Here is a 14,957-nt window from a genome sequence, read left to right on the forward strand (position 1 = left end):
CTGGGGATGGAGTTTCTGTGTCCTCACTGGGCCGGGGTCACGCTCCGGTTGTGGGGTCACGCTACGCACCCTCAGCACCCTCTGTGTATACTGCAAACCTGTGATGAGCTCAAGACAAGACATTTCATTTTTTACGAGGGGATGTTAGCAGTAGTATCCGGCTCAGGAAGGTCATGGGACGATCACATTAGAAGAGCAGCCAGTACCCAGGAGACTTCACGGAAGAGCCAGCTTCGAGCTTCCGTTCTCCCCTCCTGGTCTGCTCGCCCTTCTAGCCCCACCTGCTTGGTGTTTCGCCAGAGGGCTCTGCACCCACGTTGCCCACTTGCCAGGCCAGGGGCCCAAAGCAGCACAGAAACGAGCGCACCACCCCAGGGGGCCTCACCCCATGGAAGGAGCCACCTCACGGCGACGAGACCCTGGCCACACAGGGGTCTCGCTCGTGCCCAGGCTGCGCCCCTGTGTCACTGTGCTGCAGGGCTGGACAGTGGAAACACCAGGCCCCAGGACTGATCAGGAGATGGCAAGAAGGGCGCTCTCACTTCCTGCCCGTTCCCTGCCCCCACACAGCACTCGCAGAACCAGGGTCCCAGGCAGCAGATGTGGGGAGGGGCCGCAGGCAGAGAGGGCGGGTGGTGCTGGAGGCCCCCTCGGGGATGCCCACCCTCAGACAGGAGGCTGCATGACACCCAGGACACCCTCTGACCCCCCATGAGCTCCGCAGTGCCCTCACCCAGCCCCTGCCCCAGTCCAGCCTACAGAGGGTCCAGGGGAGTGGGCAGCCCTGCCTTCAGCCACCTCAGTCCACAGTCCCTGCCGTCAGACCCCAGAGGCTGGTGACCAACCATGAGGAGTGAGAAAGGACCTACAGACAACTCACCTGGGCCCAGCACACCACAGACACCGCAGACCCAGACTGGCAGCCATGCGGATGCCCGGGACCAGTCACGTGCTACCTGCGCCCATGGGGGCCGAGGAGGGTTCCCGCTCCCCTGCTGGATTTCAGTCCCACAACCCTCGCTGCGCACTGGGAACCGGGGCACCAAGGCTCATCGGAGGAGCCTGGAGTCTGAGCTCAGCCTGTTGCAGACTAACCTGTGTCCCCCCAGATTCTTCTGTTGAAGCTCTGACTCCCAGTGGGACTGTATCTGGAGATGGGATTCTTGGGAGGTAAATGGTTAAGCCAGGTCCTAAGGATGGGCTTTAATTTAAAGGATTAATTTAACAGAACAGGAAGAGACACAGAGGCCTATGTCTGCACACAGAGAAGCACCCCGGGAAGACACAGTGGGGAGGCAGCCGCCTACCGGCGGGAAGACTCCTCACCCAAGGCAGCCCGGTGGGCACCTTGATCTTGGACATCCAGCCTCCAAAGTGAGACAGTGAACACCTGCTGTTTCGGCCCCTGACCCCCGTCTCAGGCATCTGTGCAGCACCCAAGCTAAAGGGAAGGTTCTGCCAGGGAAAGTCCACCTGTGGAGCCGGCCAGGAGGGAAGCCCCTGGGACAAGAGCAGGGCAGAGAGGCTGCCAGGCAGAGAAACACAGACCCACATCCCATCCCGCCGAAAGCAGCAGCCCCAGGTGCATGGGCTCTGATACTCTGGGAGCAGAGAGGGAGCCACCAGCTGGCATGACGAGGGCTCCGAGAGGGGCTCCCCGGAGGGGCTGAGACCTGGAGAAAGTGGGGCACAGTGGGGCGGCCAGCCGGGTGAAGACAGGATACCCAGGGGCCTGCACAGGCGGCCTGCGGGGCGTCCGCAGGTTCCAGGTCTGTGTTACTCAGACGGGCTGTGGCAGGGGAGGAAGCGGCCCCTCCCGGCAGCCCCCCACCGCTCAGCCGAGGAGGACCTGCTCACCGGCCCGTCCCAGTCCAGGGACTGGGACCGGCGCTGGCTCCATTAGCAGCCCTTCCCACCGCCTGTGAATCTGCAGCTCTGGGCTCGCCAGCATGAAAGGGGGTAAGGGGAGGCGCCTGGAGGTGAACAGGAAGGCAGAGGCCAGGGCCCAGCTGCCCCACCTGCCTGAACAGCTGCAGAAACATCCACTGGTCACAGGCAAGCACTCCCACTCCCACCAGGCATGAACTTGACCTCCCGTGACCTCTGCATGCACACCAGGCACAGGATACCTGGGTAGATGAGCAGCCGCTCCCTGCCACCTCTGCAGAGGGTGGGCCTCCCTGGCAGCTCAGATGGCAAAGCGTCTGCCTGCAGTGCAGGAGACCCAGGTTCAATCCCTGGGTCGGGAAGATCCCCCGAGAAGGAAATGGCAACCCACTCCAGTATTCCTGCTTGGACAGAGGAGCCTGGCAAGCTACAGTCCACGGGGTTGCAAAGAGCTGGACACGACCACGCCTCTACAGAGGCATGCCGGGCTCAGCACGCTGCTGGCACCAGCGGCAACCACCCCGGGGCCCAGCACCCAGGACCCTGCAGTGCAGCACAGCGGAGCTCCGGGCCCGAGGCCGGCAGCCTGCAGCCCCTGTCCTGCCTGGGTCACCAGGCCCTTAGAGCTGGGCGGAGGGGGCTCCCCTTCAGCACATGGGGTGCCATCTGCAGGCGTCAGTCAGGAAGGGCCTGGCTCTGGCTCCCCACAGCCCTCCAGGAGGGGGTGAAGAGCCCTAAAGTGTAGGAAGAAGGGGGAGGGGAGCCAGGAGAAGAGATACTGAGAGGCGAGCAGTGGAGTGAGCCGCCCTCAGCGGACACCCAGCGGCGGGGGTGCAGACGGAGGGAGGCAGGGAGCCCCCTACCCCTGCCTCTGGCGCCAGCACGGGGCTGGCAGCCCAGTGGGGCCACTGGCAGGAGGCAGGCACCTGGGAGCCAGGCAGACACAGCGGCCAAGCCTGTTCTGAATTATCAGCGATGCCTCAGGGATGCTGCCTGGGGAGAGTTTAAAGATGGGGTCCCCAACAGCCTCCCTCTGCCACTCCAGGGGCCACTGGTCAGAACTCAGGCCCCTCCCCTGTCCCAGCAATTCCCAGCCTCAGGTGCGGATAGAAGAGAAGGTCCAGCAAGCCCCAACCTAAGCAGCATCAGAGACTCCGCCTGTAGGACCACATCACAGGACAGAGGAAGAGCCCACACAGGCGGCTCCGGCCCCAAACATGAGCTCTGAGGTCATGAGCCGAGGTCAGTCCGCCTCCAGACCCAGTGTCACTGGGCACTTGGGGCTAGGCACAGTGCCCTTGGCTCCCACACGTGGGCACAGGCCCACTGCTCACCTTGGCCCTCACCTGCTGGACCCCTCCTTGCCCAGGGCGGTATCCCCCAGGGCCCGGCCTCCTGGGACAACATTCCCATGCCCTCCGGCAGCGGCCCCAGCCAAGCCCAGGTGCTCGGGAGGCAGGGCAGGGCGTGGACACAGACGTCCCTCCCTAGGCAACGCGGGACGCTCAGGCCAGCGACAGGAGACCCTGACTTCTAATTACATGTCCTGGAAAGAAATCCCAGCTTAATTTGGAGTAAAATGAGATGCTGTGGTTAGAACTGTCTGCAGGGAGATACCTGCCAGAGCTGGGACAGACCTCTCCTCCCCTCAAGGGAAGCTCCAGGCTGGGCCATAACTGGCAGGGGACTCTGGGCCCAAGTCTTCATGGTCTGAGAGGACCCTGCCCCGATTCCCAGCTGCAATCAACCCCTTGGGACCAAAGGCTGGTCTGGGGGCTCCCTGGGGGATGGGGAGTGCAAAGGTGCAGGGGTGGGCTCAGCAGCAGGTAGGGCAGGCAGGCCGCATGGGTGCCACACGCAGGGTGCCAGCAAGTGTCCTGAAGACAGCCGAGCGGCAGTGCCCCCCACAGCCCAGCCCTGCCCCAGCCCACCACTTCCTCCTGGGCACTGCTCCCCACCGTCAGCACCCCACCCAGGTCAGTCCCTGCACCCAGAGCCCCAAGCGGCCCCCACGGCCTCCCAGCATCTTTGTCCCCTGTCCCCTCCCGGGTTCAGGACGCCCTGAACCCCCTCCCACCTGCTGCTCTGCTCAAGGTCCTTCCTGAACCCCACGAAGGGGAACTTCACCCCCACCACCCAGCTTCCTGCTCGTCACTGCACTTCACACCCACATGGATGGGCTGCTTGTCACCTGTGTCCCCGGGAGATGCAGCTCCAGGTCTACTGCTGTGTCCCTAGCAACCAGGACCCTCGACAGACACCTTCCACACGAACGAGGGGATGGGCAGCCAGCCAGAGGGTCAACGTGAAGAGAAAGGAAGGTGACCAGCCAGGGGAGCCCAGGAGAAAGCGCGAGGCCGTGCTGTGGCGCCCTCACTCACTCTGCCCGCAAGCCCATCCCTCCATCGCACTCCGCCCGTTTCCCATGCCAGGCTCAGCTGACAGGCATGCACTCTCGGCCCATCCCCGCTTTCTCATCTGACAACCCAGCACACGCACTGGGCTCCAGCTCTGGTGTGCTGCAGTCCCAGAGAGGTGAGAGTGGACCCCGGGGTCCCAGCTGCCCTCGTCCACCCAGACATCGCTCCGGCACTTCAGCTGCGCCGCCGCCGTCCTGCTCCAGGGCCATGCTGCGGCCCCCGCCTGACAGAACCTTCTGCCCCTCCCCTCCCTCCCACCACTGCCCAGTTCTCTGCCCGGCTTTGCTGAAAAACTCCCCCAAGGTGGAAGAGCTGCCCTGGGTGCCCACCACGGGCACTCCGGGCCTGCAGGAGCCTCCGCACAGGCCATCCGCGAGGACCCTTCACCTGCAGGCTGCCTGCCGCTGCACTCGGCGGCCCACCCTCCCGGCAGCCCTGCTTGAGAAGGACGTGCCCCTCCTCCCTAACACACCAACCCCAGCCACCTCACTGGCCAGCCCCACCTACCAGCTCTGAGTCCCCAGGCTCACCCACGGACAGCTCCTTCTGCAGACCCCGCCGTGGGGGCCCTGTCTTATCTCAAGCTGTCACCTGCGTTCCGGTACTGACAGCGTCAGCCGTGGCCTCTCTCCACACAGACAGAGGGCGCAGCCCCTCGCCACAGAGCCGGCCCCAAGCCGCAGCCGGCCAGACCACACTGCGTTCTCTCCAACCCCTTTCCTGCGTGGGAACGCGAAGCCTGTACTGTCAGTGAGGCGTGGTCTCCACAGCACACCCGCCTCCAGGCCCCACGATGTGGCCACGAGCCTGTGCCTTCTGCCCTTGCTGAGCCTCTGGGCACCTAGAGGAAACAGAAGGGCCAGGGAGACCAGGTCCCCTGAGAACACAGCCCACAGAGCAGGGACCGGGGGGTCTTGCTCACTGCTGTGTCCTCAGCTCCAACTCTGAATAAACAGCAATCAAGGGATGACCAGTGGGCAGGGCAGCAGCAGACGAGGGCAGCTGAAGTGGCCGGAAATGTGCAGACAGGGGACTTCAGCCAGGACAGCCCCTCCCCCACTCCATGGGCAGGACTGGGCGCTGCATCGCTCTCCCCCAGCAAAGCCAAGGGTGTGCCCAGGCACAGTTTACAGGCGAGTGTATGAGGTTAAGAAGCTTCCTCAACACAGGGTAGGGCCACAGGCCGATCCAGGGCACCTCCCATGCCCGCATGCCAGCCCCAGAAGCAGAAGCAAGCCCAGCTGGCCTCGGGGACAAGTCAGGCTTCACCAGGCAACATGGCCTTCCCTGTTCACCATGGGGCTTCCAGCCCTCTGAGTGCCAATTAAGTAAACCCCAGTTAAAAACAAGAGAGTAATGAGGAGCAATGCCCCCATGGCTACCCTCAGGCTCCTCAGCTCAGGAGGGCAGGCTCTTCTCTGGATTTCCCAGGCCCAGCACTCCCCCCAAACAGACAAGGGCCCCTTCTATCATGCACCACACACACACATATGTCCACAAGCGTGCACACACAGCTGTGCGCACACACACGCACACACACACACATATGTCCACAAGCGTGCGCACACACACACACATGTCCACAAGCGTGCACACACAGCTGCGCACACACACACACACGAGTGGGCGCTCGGGTGCACGTGTGTGCACATACGCACATGCGTGCACGCATGTACACACATGTGGGCGTGTGTGAACAGACACACACAAGTGCACGCACACGTGTGCGCGTGTAAATGCATGTGCATGTCTGCACGTGCACGCAGGGACAGATGCCCGTGTGTGCGCTGCTGCACACTTGTGCACATGTGTGTGTGTGTGCATACACGGTGCAGGCGTGTGTGTGTGCGTGCATGCACACACACGTGTACACACACGTGCACCTGTGCACACATCGCCAGTCCCCAGGTGCCGCAAACAAGAGCAGAGAGCAGCTCCCCCACGTGACTCTGGGCAACATGCGAGCCCCCACGGCACACAGACCACCTTCCCCACCTGGGGGCTTCCCTCCCAGCCCAGAACAATCCCTGCTGACAAGGCGCAGAGAGAGGGAGCCTGGAAACCGTCGGTGCCAGCTCCCAGCCCTCCTCTCCCAGTGAGAGCAGAGACTTCACGACCTAAACAAGAAGCACAGAACAAACAAAAAGAGAAAGGCAAAGGAAGGGAAAGAGAGAGAAAGCAAAACTCCTGAAAAGGAGACACATCGAGAGGCAAAGAAATAGAGAAGATGAAGACGAGATAAAAAAGCAGAGACACAGAGAAGCTCAGAAATGGGGAGACAAAGGCCAAGAGATTAAGAAAGGGAGAGAGAGAGAGAAAGAAGGGGAGACAGAGACACAGTGAGGGCGGGGAGGGATGGGGCGCACGTGAAAGTGAGAGAGATGGAAAAACAGATGGACTGAGGCCAGCATCTCCAAGCCCAGGCTGGGGGCACAGTTACGGTCTTGGGACCCTTGGGATCCCCCAGCTGGGGCTCCGGAAGGTGAGCCATCCTATTCTCTCCTGTGCCCAGGAGACTGGTCAACAGGCAAGAGAAAGCAGCTGCCCTTGGAGGTCTCCCAGCCCTCATGGGGGGACCAGGCTCCCTGAACCTGGAATCCAGATATGTTTATTGGAAGACTCAGGGGTCCTGCCAAGGGGTTGGTGCGGACCTCCCTGCCATGCTCCCAGCAGCCCAAACAGCACCATGGACAGCATCCCCAGGGGCCGGTCCGACCACCCTCACCAGCTCCCAGGTGGCTCAGGCACAGAGCACCCGAGTTTCAGTCGCCCATTAATTCAGCAGACATTCCCTGACCCTCCTGGGGGCCCGCCCCGAGCTACGCTCTGGGGACACTCTAAAAAATAAGACGTTCTCATCCTCAGGGACACGGGCCTAGAAGGAGAGAGACGCAAACAGCCCGTAACATTTGTCGGCGGCCCACACAGTGCCCAGTGGACTACAAGGCGTGCCCTGCCCTCCACGGGCCCACACTTGCCACCACGCCCCATCAGTGGGACCTCAGAGGGCTCTCTGGACAAGCCCCTACGGCCGCCTGCCCTCAGCAGGTATGGATGGTGAGCACCACACGGCAGGATGGCACGCCTGCCAACGAAAGGCTCCCTGCCCCCTTCCCTCCTTGGTCACTGGGGAAAATGGCACAGATTAGGAAGTCGCCCAGCCTATGGTATCCAGCGTCAATAGTGCCCATCTGATCAGAGCTGGTGACAGGCTGGTGCCACAGGCGCAAAGACCAGGAGGGGAGCTGAGGCATGAGGCCCACCGGCCCCTCGGTCATCTCCAGGGAGAGACCCTCTGAAAGCGAGGCACCTGGATTCTGGCCTGTGCTGGTCATGCCACCGCCGCTGCCACCAGCAGCACCCCAAGCAGACTGAGAGCTGGCCTCCGGGGATGGGGCAGGGGACTGAGGGGGCTTGCACCGAGGGTCTTACTGGGAGCCCAGGGGCCATGCAGCCAAGTCTGTTGACTCTCACAAGTAGCACAGGAGCCCTGGCCACAGCTACCTGCCCCTTGGAAGGAGAGTTCTGGGCCACAGTGGGGCTCCGAGCCTCCCTGGGACCACAAAGCTCCAGGAGGAGCGGCTGCAGTCCCTGGGGCGGGGCCTCTGGGACCTGGGCTGTGCAAACAGGTTTCTGGAGCAAACTCCAGGCACTTACCCCCACCCCAGCCAGAGGTGGAGGGCAGCCCAGAGCCGGGGCAATGGCAGCTCAACCTCAGAACAGGGCAGAAGCCCTGAATACCATCAGGCAGGTGGAGAGACTGAGGCCCTGAAGGCTGGGGGCCCTGTGATGAGGAGGCTTTCTGCCCACTCTCCTCCCCCTCCCCGGCCCAGCCTCAGGTGACTTTCTGGATCTCCTGGATTGCTTGGGAAACACAAGCCGCTAACTATTAGAGTCAATTTGAGAAGGAAAGTGGGGGATGGGACACTGATTAAGCACCTTCCTGGAACCAGAAGCTGTGACTACAGAGACACAGCCTCACCAAAGCACAGAGCCAGAAGCACCTGTCCACGAACGCTTCAGGCAGGAGACTCGGACACACACGTGTGCCCCCAGGTCACGGGGCGAAAGAGGCCAGGCTGCAGCCCAGGACTTACAAAATCAGGCCCAGAGCCCTTCCTGCCCTGCGAACCTGACCCAGCACCAGCAGCTCCGCAAGCAAGCTCGGCCGAGGACTAATCTCCTCGATGGCCCCTCAGCCGAGATCACAGCCAGGCTCTTCCCCGGGAAGAACAATGCCTGTCCACCAGCACCCACCCATGAGGACCACCAAGAAGCACCGGCCCCCAGTGTGGACACTGCTGCCCAAACCCGCTCCCTGCACAGGGCACCCAGGCCAGCACCCACCCAGTGAGGACCACCGAGAGGCACCGGCCCCCAGTGTGGACACTGCTGCCCAAACCCGCTCCCTGCACAGGGCACCCAGGCCAGCACCCACCCAGTGAGGACCACCGAGAGGCACCGGCCCCCAGTGTGGACACTGCTGCCCAAACCCGCTCCCTGCACAGGGCACCCAGGCCAGCACCCACCCAGTGAGGACCACCGAGAGGCACCGGCCCCCAGTGTGGACACTGCTGCCCAAACCCGCTCCCTGCACAGGGCACCCAGGCCCAGCACCCACCCCGTGAGGACCACCACGAAGTCCATGACGTTCCAGCCGTTCCGCAGATAGGAGCCCTTGTGTAAGGCAAAGCCCAGCGCGACGATCTTGATCCCCGCCTCGAAGCAGAAGATGCCGATGAAGTAGGGCTCCGTGTCGTCCTAGAAGCACAGAGCAAAGTCACCACCGCCCGGGCGCGGCCAGCAAGGCCCCCCAGCCCTGCCACGACACCCCCGACGGTCCTTTCAGCACGGGCCTCGGTGCTCTCTTCCCGGCTCCCCCAAGGCACAGGTGGCCCTGTCCCCAAGGCCAGTGACACCCAGTCACGTGAGGAGGGGCTCCCTCCCCCGACACCCTGCTGCAGAGTGAGCAATAGTGTGAATAACAACACGTGAGGGCTTCCTGCAATCGCCAGGGCAACCCTCTTATACCACCCCACAGGCACTGGGCACTGCTATCCCCCCATCCGAGGGGGAGCTGAGGCGCAGAGAGGCCAAGAACTGGGCCACAGACTCGCAGCTTGTCAGAGGCAGAGCCAGACTCCAGCCAGAAGTGACCTGGGTCCCACCCTGGGCTGGAACCACAGCAGGGACCACGCCCAGCTCCCTGGAGCACAGCCTAGGACCCACTTGCTCACTCAGTACACACCTGCTGGATATTCAAAACAAGCACGTTCTGGGGCAAGCAAGCACAGTGGGCCTCAGGGAGCCTCTGGAGGGCAAGGCATTCAGCTGGGTGATGGGGACAGGAGTTCCAGGTGGAGACGACAGAGAGCAGAACTGGGACGGGGGGCACAGAACCCCAACAGCCCGGGCCCGCCTGGTGCTGAGCACATGAGGACGGGCTGTGGGGACTTGGGGAGCACTGGGACATCACACGCTGGGGGCGGGGGGCAGGCAGAGCGTCTGTGCAGGTGACCCCATGAGCTGGACCAAGTGGGCACTGCAGGAGGAGGGCCAGCAAGGGCAACAGCCTGAGCGCAGACCACGGACCCAGAAGGGGACAAAGAGGAGGCAGGCAGGTCCTGCTCTCAGGACGGTGGGACCTGCCACCCAGAGGCTGCTCGGCCAGGGAGAGGGCTGGCCTCCGGGCCCAGACGGGGAGAGCCAGGCTGACTCCTGTGGGGCTGCCTGTGCCCTCCTCCCCCAAGGAGCCTGGCCTCTAGGGCTCTCACGTCCAACCTGGGGAACCCTCAGCCCGGCCTCCAGGCCCATGGCTGCTGGTAGCAGCGTGCAGCAAAGGCTGCTGCCCCCAGGGACCAGGCAGTAGATCGTCCACCGTAGCCCAGCTCCCCCATCTTACCATCCTGATGCTGACTCACGAGGATATTCCCTCCCCAACGCTTCTGGTCTGGTTTAGCCAGAGGGTCCCCTTTCCTCAAGAGAAGAGGCTGCCGACCACCTACCCTGAATAAACACGGGGCCCCAGCAAACATGTTCAGAGAAACTCTGGGCTTGCGGGAGAAGAGCCGGCCAACACGAGGAGATGGGGTGGGGCCCCTTCCCAGACCCCTTGCCCCCAGCCCCACCCCTGACTACACTCGGCAAGGGCTGGCTCGGGGGAGGGATGAGACTGCGAGCTGGGGGCTCCAGCTAAAGGCCACGTGGGAAGTTGACGGGTGGGTGGGAAGCAGAGCTGTGGAGGCCCCACCCCAAGGCAGGCACCTCTGCACCACGAAGCCCCTCTCAGCCTCCGGCAGCAACACCAGCCTCCAGAACTGATCTTGGACCACCACTGCGCCGGCTCCTCAGGCCCTCTGTGTGCAGCCTCCATCCATCTCAGGGCCGCCAGGCCTTGCCGGGGTGAGCACATTCTGCTCAACCCCCAACCCTTACAAGTGTACAGACCCCATTACCACAAAGCAAACTGTCCCTCACGTGTGAGGCTGAATGCTCGCTGGCCCACTCAAGCCTGCTCCCCAGGGAGAGGGCCCGAGCCCGACTGCCGTGCACAGGCCTCCCTGCCCCTGCCACCCCCGCCTGCTTCCCTCTGGCCCCACCCCTGCCACGCCCTGTGGCCTGGCATTCGAGGCTCCCTACCAGAAACCCCAGTTTCCTCTGACTTTCACCCTCTTCTCCAGCTTTCAGAATGGGCACCACCACCAAGCCTACAGCAGGTCAGGGGCCCCCCCACCGGCAGGAACCTGGGGCACAAAGAGGGCGAGTGAGCCTGTCCAGCTCCATGTCTGGGCAGGAGTCACCCACGGGGACCACCCTCCACTCTGTCAGGATGCCCTTCACAACCCTCCCCATGCAAACCCACGAATGAAACCCCTCAGCCATTCTTGTGCCTGCAGAAACAGCCGACCCAAGAACCCCCACCTCTCGGCTGGCCACCCTGGCTGTCACTTCTTTGCCTTCTCGAGGTGCCCACCCAAAGCAGAGCACCCCCAGGGCAGCCTACTCTGTCTCCTCTGCTTCGCCCCTTGGCCTGAAGTTCAAGGCCAAAGCCGAGCACAGAACAGGCTCTGCTTCATCGATGCTTATCTCTGCTGAAGTAAAGGAAAGAAGTACGGAAGAGCAGTCGCTCACCAGAATGTGGAGAAAAGGGTTCAGCCTCTGGAGTGTCTCCTTCTTTGGGGACCCCAGAATGTGGATAAAAGGGTTCAGCCTCTGGAGTGTCTCCTTCTTTGGGGACCCCAGGACTGCAGCACTCTCCAGCCGGGCCCCAGGCTCCCCCTCCAGCCCCTGCATGTGCTTTTCCTTCTCTCTGCTCTGAAGCTCAGTCTCTCAGGCCCCAGTGAGCCCACATCAAGCCCAGGCAGAGGGGCCAGGGCAGCTGGGATGCTGGGGGCTAGGAGACATAGCCTCACCTTCAGAATGGGGCTTGCCTCCTCAAGCAGCACCCTGCCTCTTGCCTCCAGATGTCCTGACCTAGCACTCTGGTTCCTGTGGGCTCAGTGCTTCAACAGGGGAAACACGGGGTCTGGGAGCTCCTGGTAGGAGCAGATGAGAACTATGTTTGGGGATGTTTGGGAAGAGAGCCTGGGAAGGAGTGCATCCCATGGGAAGCAAAGGCCCCACAGGGAAGGAGTCCCAGGCAGAGCCAGAGAGGGAGATAACCAGGACTGCACCTGGGCCAAAGCCCACCACAGCCCTGGAGGGAAAGGGGCAGCCCAGCATTCCAGACCCTGGGCCACCGTGAAGGCCCCTCTCCCGTGCCAGCATCAGCTCTTAGCTTCTTAGGTGTAGGGAGAGCTAGTGTCACTGGGCAGAGCAGCTGCTAGCTAAAATGGGCGCCCTCGAGCCACCGGCCCCCAGCGGGGGCTGGGCGGGCTGCCCCATTCCTCCTGACCCTTGAGGGAAGTGTTAGCTTCCCAGACTACCCAGTCCGAGGGAGCCGCCCCTTCACGGGTCCTGAAGAGTCGCCGGAATCAGACAAGCTGCCGCCACAGCACGCCCCGCCCTCAGGCCCCGCCGCCACAGCACTCACCAGCCGCTCAGACATGGGCGTCTTGTCTCCGTCTGGGAGGTGCTGCTCCAGCGCCAGCACGATACAGTTGGCGATGATGGTGGCCAGAATCATGTACTCAAACGGAGTGCGTGGGTTAAGGACTGGCCAGGAGGCGCCAAAGAGGAGAGGCGAGGAGGCCAAGACCGGCAGCGCGCAGTGCAGCAGCCGGGCCCGGCCGCCTCCAGAGGGGCTGAGAATGACCGGGTCCGGAGCCCACCCCACCCTTCCCGGCCCCATCCTCCCCCATCCTCCCCCATCCTCGGGGCGCCGCGAGGGCCGCCTCCGCAGTGGCAGCCGTCCGCCCCTCAGCGCGTCCCCGCGGCCGTCAGCACCGCGGACAGCGCCCCTTCGCGGCTCCGCCCGACTCCCAGCCCCTCAGCACGTCCCCGCGGCCGTCAGCACCACGGACAGCGCTCCCTCCGCAGCTCCGCCCGACGCCCGCTCCCCGAAGGAGGGGGCCGTGAGCCCCCCGCACGCGGCAGAAGGACCCCGCGCAGGCGCACACTCCTACCGAAAGACACGCAGCCACATGTACCTAGACAGGCACGTGAATACCCATGTACTGAGAGTCCCGAGCGCACGCACGCGCAGCACTGGGTTCACGCTCTGCCCTCACACACTCAGGCACCTGCAGTCAGGCGCGCGCACGGGCTCGCCTCCACCCGGCGCTCACACCTACACGGACACCGATTCGCCCTCGGGTGCCCTCCAGGCTGGCCACGCGCTCTGCGCCGGCATCGAGGGAGAGAAGGGACGAGCTCAGGGGCAGGGGGCTCCGCCCAGCGCCCACCCCGCTCCCGCGGCCGCCGCCACCACGACCACACACAGACACAGAGAAACACAAACACGCACGCACACGCGGCGCGCCGAGAGGGCCCGGAATCCGCCCCGCCCCCTCCTCGCCGAGCGACCCGATGCGCCTCTCCCCAGAGCGCACCCTCCTCCAGCCCCGGGGAAGATGGCCACTGGGCGCAGCATGCGGCTGGACCCCCGCCCCCAGGCCTCCGGCCCAGGCCGCCCCACCAGACCCCGCGAGGCGCAGACGCCGGAAGCCGCGCCCCGTCCCCGTTCCCGCGACCTCGGGAGGCCCTGGGCCCCCACCCGGCCCGGCGCCCGGCAGGATATGGCCACTCGGTGATGCGCTTGGCGTATTTGCGGACGACGTTGTCCTCGCTGAAGACGAAGAGCGAGCGGTTGACGGTGAAGCAGTTCTGCTTGACCGGGATGGGGTTGTACAGCGCCATGGTCCGCGCGCGCTGTGCGATCGACTGCTTGTAGAGGACCCGCTGGCCCGGCTGCAGCCCCCCGGGGCCCGGGCCGCCCGCAACGCCGGCCCCGCCGCCCCGCGCCCGCTCCCCGCCGCCGGGGCCCCCATAGCGGCCGCCCAGCTCGTCCCCGAAGCGGACCATGGCTCCCGGGCGCTGAGCGCATCCCCCGGCCCGGCGGCCCCGCGGGGATCGGAAGGCGCGAGGTGCGCCCTGCGCTCTAGCGGAGCAGCCGCGGAGCCGCCGGACCCGCACCAGACCTCACCCGGCCGGCAGCCGCCGCACCCGACTCCGCCGCCCGCGCCACGCCCTATATGGGGCCGGTCACGTGGCGGCGCCAAGCCAATCCGCGCCCGCCCCGCCCGCCCGGATCGCGCCCGCCCCGCCCCCAGCTGGCCGCCCCCGCCCTGTCCCCTAGCCCCGTCCAGCCGCCGGCCCTGGGGACCGCGCCTGGGCCCCCGGGTCCTCCCGGCTGCGCGGGAGCGGCGAGTGTGCGCCCTCCGCGCTTCCCGCGTCGCTCCCGGCCAGCAGCTGACCATATGCTGCCCTGGGCAGCTGAGACGAGGAGCTGGGCGGGGCTGAGAGTCCTCGACGGCCAGCTGAGCGGCGCAAACGACACCCTCCCCGCCACCCGCCCCCCCCCCCCCCGGAGGCATCGCCGGCTCCGAGATGCTGCCGCCCAAAGCGGGGAGAGGGAGACCCTCGTTCCCCAGGTTTTCCGCACTTCACTCCTCCCAGCGGCCACATCGCCCACTCCCCTCCCCCTCGCTGTGACCACCGGGCTCTTCCAAGAAGACGTTGACTCCCAGGTTCTCTCCTGCCTTCATTTCAGGGTCTTCGGCGTCAAAAGAGAGGATGCTGTCAACTCCTGGCTTCGGGTTTTCAGAGTGCACAGCCCCCTCCTGGGCCTCTCCTCCCTCAGCCGTGTCCTAGACCTTCCCGTCAGCACACACCGAATCAAACCTCAATTCAGAGATTCCTGCGTTCCACTGTTCCCTCAAAAAATTTAAAGAGAGCTTGCTATTCAGGCAGCATCTCCACCAAGCACTGTTAGATGCCAGGTGCTGCGCTCCCGGCTCTGCCTTCAGGCAGCAGGCGTTCTCACACAAGGGCAGTGCTCACACAGGGCTCATTCGTGCCCAGCCTTGCTCTCCTGGATTCACACACTATTTGCTCATCTGGACCTCACAATGTTCAAAGAAGAAGCCTTTCCCGAATCAGCGACAGAGGCGGTAAGTCAGGCGTCCCTTCCACCGGTGCAGGAACAGCCAGTCAGCACCACCAGGGCACCGGCGGCAGGGCTGTGAAGACAGAATCGGAGCAGGGAGGACG

The 14,957-nt window shown here is 64.3% G+C and overlaps 1 protein-coding gene across 1 annotated transcript in view; it reads right to left on the reverse strand.

The window, feature by feature from the left end:
- Positions 1-13,769, reverse strand: part of CACNA1B (calcium voltage-gated channel subunit alpha1 B) — a 213,547-nt gene extending 199,778 nt beyond the window's left edge. Inside the window, exons 1-3 of the mRNA XM_069579582.1 lie at positions 13,486-13,769; positions 12,340-12,445; positions 8,929-9,068 (exon numbers count right to left, since the gene is read on the reverse strand). Of these exons, the coding sequence (XP_069435683.1) occupies positions 8,929-9,068; positions 12,340-12,445; positions 13,486-13,769 (530 nt within the window). The remainder of the gene's footprint in view (positions 1-8,928; positions 9,069-12,339; positions 12,446-13,485) is intronic.
- Positions 13,770-14,957: the final 1,188 nt, after the last annotated feature.

The sequence above is a fragment of the Ovis canadensis genome, chromosome 3 (assembly GCF_042477335.2).
Source record: "Ovis canadensis isolate MfBH-ARS-UI-01 breed Bighorn chromosome 3, ARS-UI_OviCan_v2, whole genome shotgun sequence".
In the NCBI taxonomy this organism is placed as follows: domain Eukaryota; kingdom Metazoa; phylum Chordata; class Mammalia; order Artiodactyla; family Bovidae; genus Ovis; species Ovis canadensis.